Source organism: Eriocheir sinensis, chromosome 29 (genome assembly GCF_024679095.1).
Source record: "Eriocheir sinensis breed Jianghai 21 chromosome 29, ASM2467909v1, whole genome shotgun sequence".
In the NCBI taxonomy this organism is placed as follows: Eukaryota; Metazoa; Arthropoda; class Malacostraca; order Decapoda; family Varunidae; genus Eriocheir; species Eriocheir sinensis.
Window position 1 is genome coordinate 4,666,219 of NC_066537.1, and position 2,500 is coordinate 4,668,718.

At 41.9% G+C, this 2,500-nt stretch overlaps 2 protein-coding genes across 2 annotated transcripts in view; one reads left to right on the forward strand and one right to left on the reverse strand.

Annotated features, from left to right (window-relative positions):
• The window catches only part of LOC127004817 (cuticle protein 18.6-like), a 1,329-nt gene extending 1,024 nt beyond the window's left edge, over positions 1–305 (forward strand). Inside the window, exon 2 of the mRNA XM_050872990.1 lies at positions 1–305. This exon is cut by the window's left edge and continues 83 nt beyond it. Coding sequence (XP_050728947.1) covers positions 1–181 — 181 coding nt within the window. The 3' untranslated portion in view covers positions 182–305.
• LOC127004814 (cuticle protein 7-like) overlaps positions 1–2,500 on the reverse strand; it is a 76,579-nt gene that overhangs the window by 32,572 nt on the left and 41,507 nt on the right. The gene's annotated exons all lie outside the window — the stretch shown is intronic.

Here is a 2,500-nt window from a genome sequence, read left to right on the forward strand (position 1 = left end):
CGACACCAAGGGCTCCTACTACGTGCAGCTTCCCGACGGCCGCCGCCAGCACGTCCGCTACTACGTCAACGGCGACTCCGGCTTCGTGGCAGAGGTCTCCTACGAGGGCGTGGCGCAGTACCCGGCCACCTACGGACCCGCCCCAGTCCAAGGCTACAGCCCAGTCCCTGCGTACGCCTGAACCTAACCAATACCTCACTGGACTTCACCCCATCCTGATATCACACACACCGCGGAGTCTTTCACGTGATCGATGATGTATATATATATTTTTGTACCGTGGAATAAAGAGCGAACGAACTTGTCACAGGTGTATGGCTTCCACCTGTCAGGGCTTACAGGATTATCTGGTGTTAGAGAGGGCATTTTTTCTTCTTATTTTTCTCATACCTTTTCTCGTATTTTCATCCAGTTTCTGCCCTTTTTTTCCCTTTGTGCTGTCTCTCCTTGCCTTCCCATTTTTTCCTTTCCCTTCTCGAACCCTTCTCTGTCTCCTCCCTTCCATTCTTTCCCTTTCCTTCCCTCCCCTTCCCATTTTCCTTTCCCTTCCCTTCCCTTCTCTCTGTATCTCCTCCCTTCCATTCTTTCCCTTTTTTTTTTTATCCCTTACCAATGTGTGTGTGTGTGTGTGTGTGTGTACCTAAGCTGAAACACACTCACACAAACACACCCACACCCACACAAACAAACACACCCACACCCACCACGAGAATACATTTAGTGACGCTGTAAGGAAAGATTAAACCAACAACTCTAATAACACGGTAGCTTGGAGTTTTTGTTGTCCAGGTAAGCCAGGTAATTAGGAAGGTTAAACGAGGTAAAAGGACGGTGTGTTGGAGTACAAGGGGATTGAAGCTTGCTGGAAAGAGAACCGAGGAGGGAAAGTGAGGAGGAAAAAGAGGATCAGGAAGGGAAAAAGAGGATTGAGTCGTGTGTGTTGATGGACAAGAAAGGATTAAGGAAAGAAATAAAGGTTTGAGTTGTGAGTAGTGATTTGTAAGAGAGGATTAGGGGAAAAAAAAGAGGATTGAGATGTGGGTAGTGAGGGAAAAAGAGGATCACGGAAGGAAACAGAGGATTGAAATGTGTGTATTGATATAGAATAAAGGATTAAGGAGAGAAATAGAGGATTGTGAGTAGTAAGGGGAAAAGAGGATCAAGGAGGAAAATAGAGGATTGAGTTGTGAGTAGTGATTTAAAAGAAAGGATTAGAGAAAGATACATAGGATTCAGTTGTCCGTATTGACCTAAAAGAAAGGATTGAGGATAGATACATAGGATTGAGTTCTGTATATGGAGGAAAAAGAGGATCAGGACAGGAAATAAAGGGATTGAGTCGTGTATATTGATTTGAAAAAAGGGATTAGAGGAAGAAACATAGGATTGAGTTCTGTATGGTGAAGAAAAAAGAGGATCACGACAGGAAATAAAGGGATTGAGTCGTGTATATTGATTTGAAAAAAGGGATTAGAGGAAGAAACATAGGATTGAGTTCTGTATGGTGAAGAAAAAAGAGGATCACGACAGGAAATAAAGGGACTGAGTCGTGTATATTGATTTGAAAGAAGGGATTAGAGGCAGAAACATAGGATTGAGTTCTACATATTGAGGAAAAAAGAGGATCAGGACAGGAAATAAAGGGATCGAGTCGTGTATAATGATTTGAAAGCAGGAATTAGAGGTAGAAACACAGGACTGAGTAGTAAATATGTGTCTGTTGATTAAAAAAAGTAGATAAACTGTCAGATATTAAAGAATAGATAACAGAACAGATAAGAATAGACTCTGCAAAGATAGACAGTTAGTTATTGATTTAGAAAAGAAGACGAAGGGAAAGAGAGAGAGAAAGAAAACAAACTTACTAAAACATGATATTATAGGAAAAAGAAAGAGAGAGAGAGAGAGAGAGAGAGAGAGAGAGAGAGAGAGAGAGAGAGAGAGAGAGAGAGAGAGAGAGAGAGAGAGAGAGAGAGAGAGAGAGAGAGAGAGAGAGAGAGAGAGGAAAAGGAAACGTTACTAAGGATGTCCATAGGGAAAAAAAGATTCTACTGGCGAGGTGAATATGTTACTATAGAGCCTCATGGAAATAAGAAACGAGGCCGGAAATGAAGAAAAACGAGAGAGAGAGAGAGAGAGAGAGAGAGAGAGAGAGAGAGAGAGAGAGAGAGAGAGAGAGAGAGAGAGAGAGAGAGAGAGAGAGAGAGAGAGAGAGAGAGAGAGAGAGAGAGAGAGAGAGAGAGAGATAACGAGGAACAGAGAGAGGAAGAAGAGAGAAAGAGAGAGGAACTTGCCCATAGAGAAAAAAAGAGAAAGAGAGAAAGAAAAAAAACAAAAATCTGGCAAGCTATCAAGTGACTCAAAACCACAGCCAACAAATAGATAATAGATAGATAGATAGAGAGATAGAGAGATCTTTACAAGCCCCAAAGCGCTCTACTAGAATTACAATGGAGGTCGAACTTTAAAAGAAAAAAAAGAAAAAAAAACTACTAGCGGA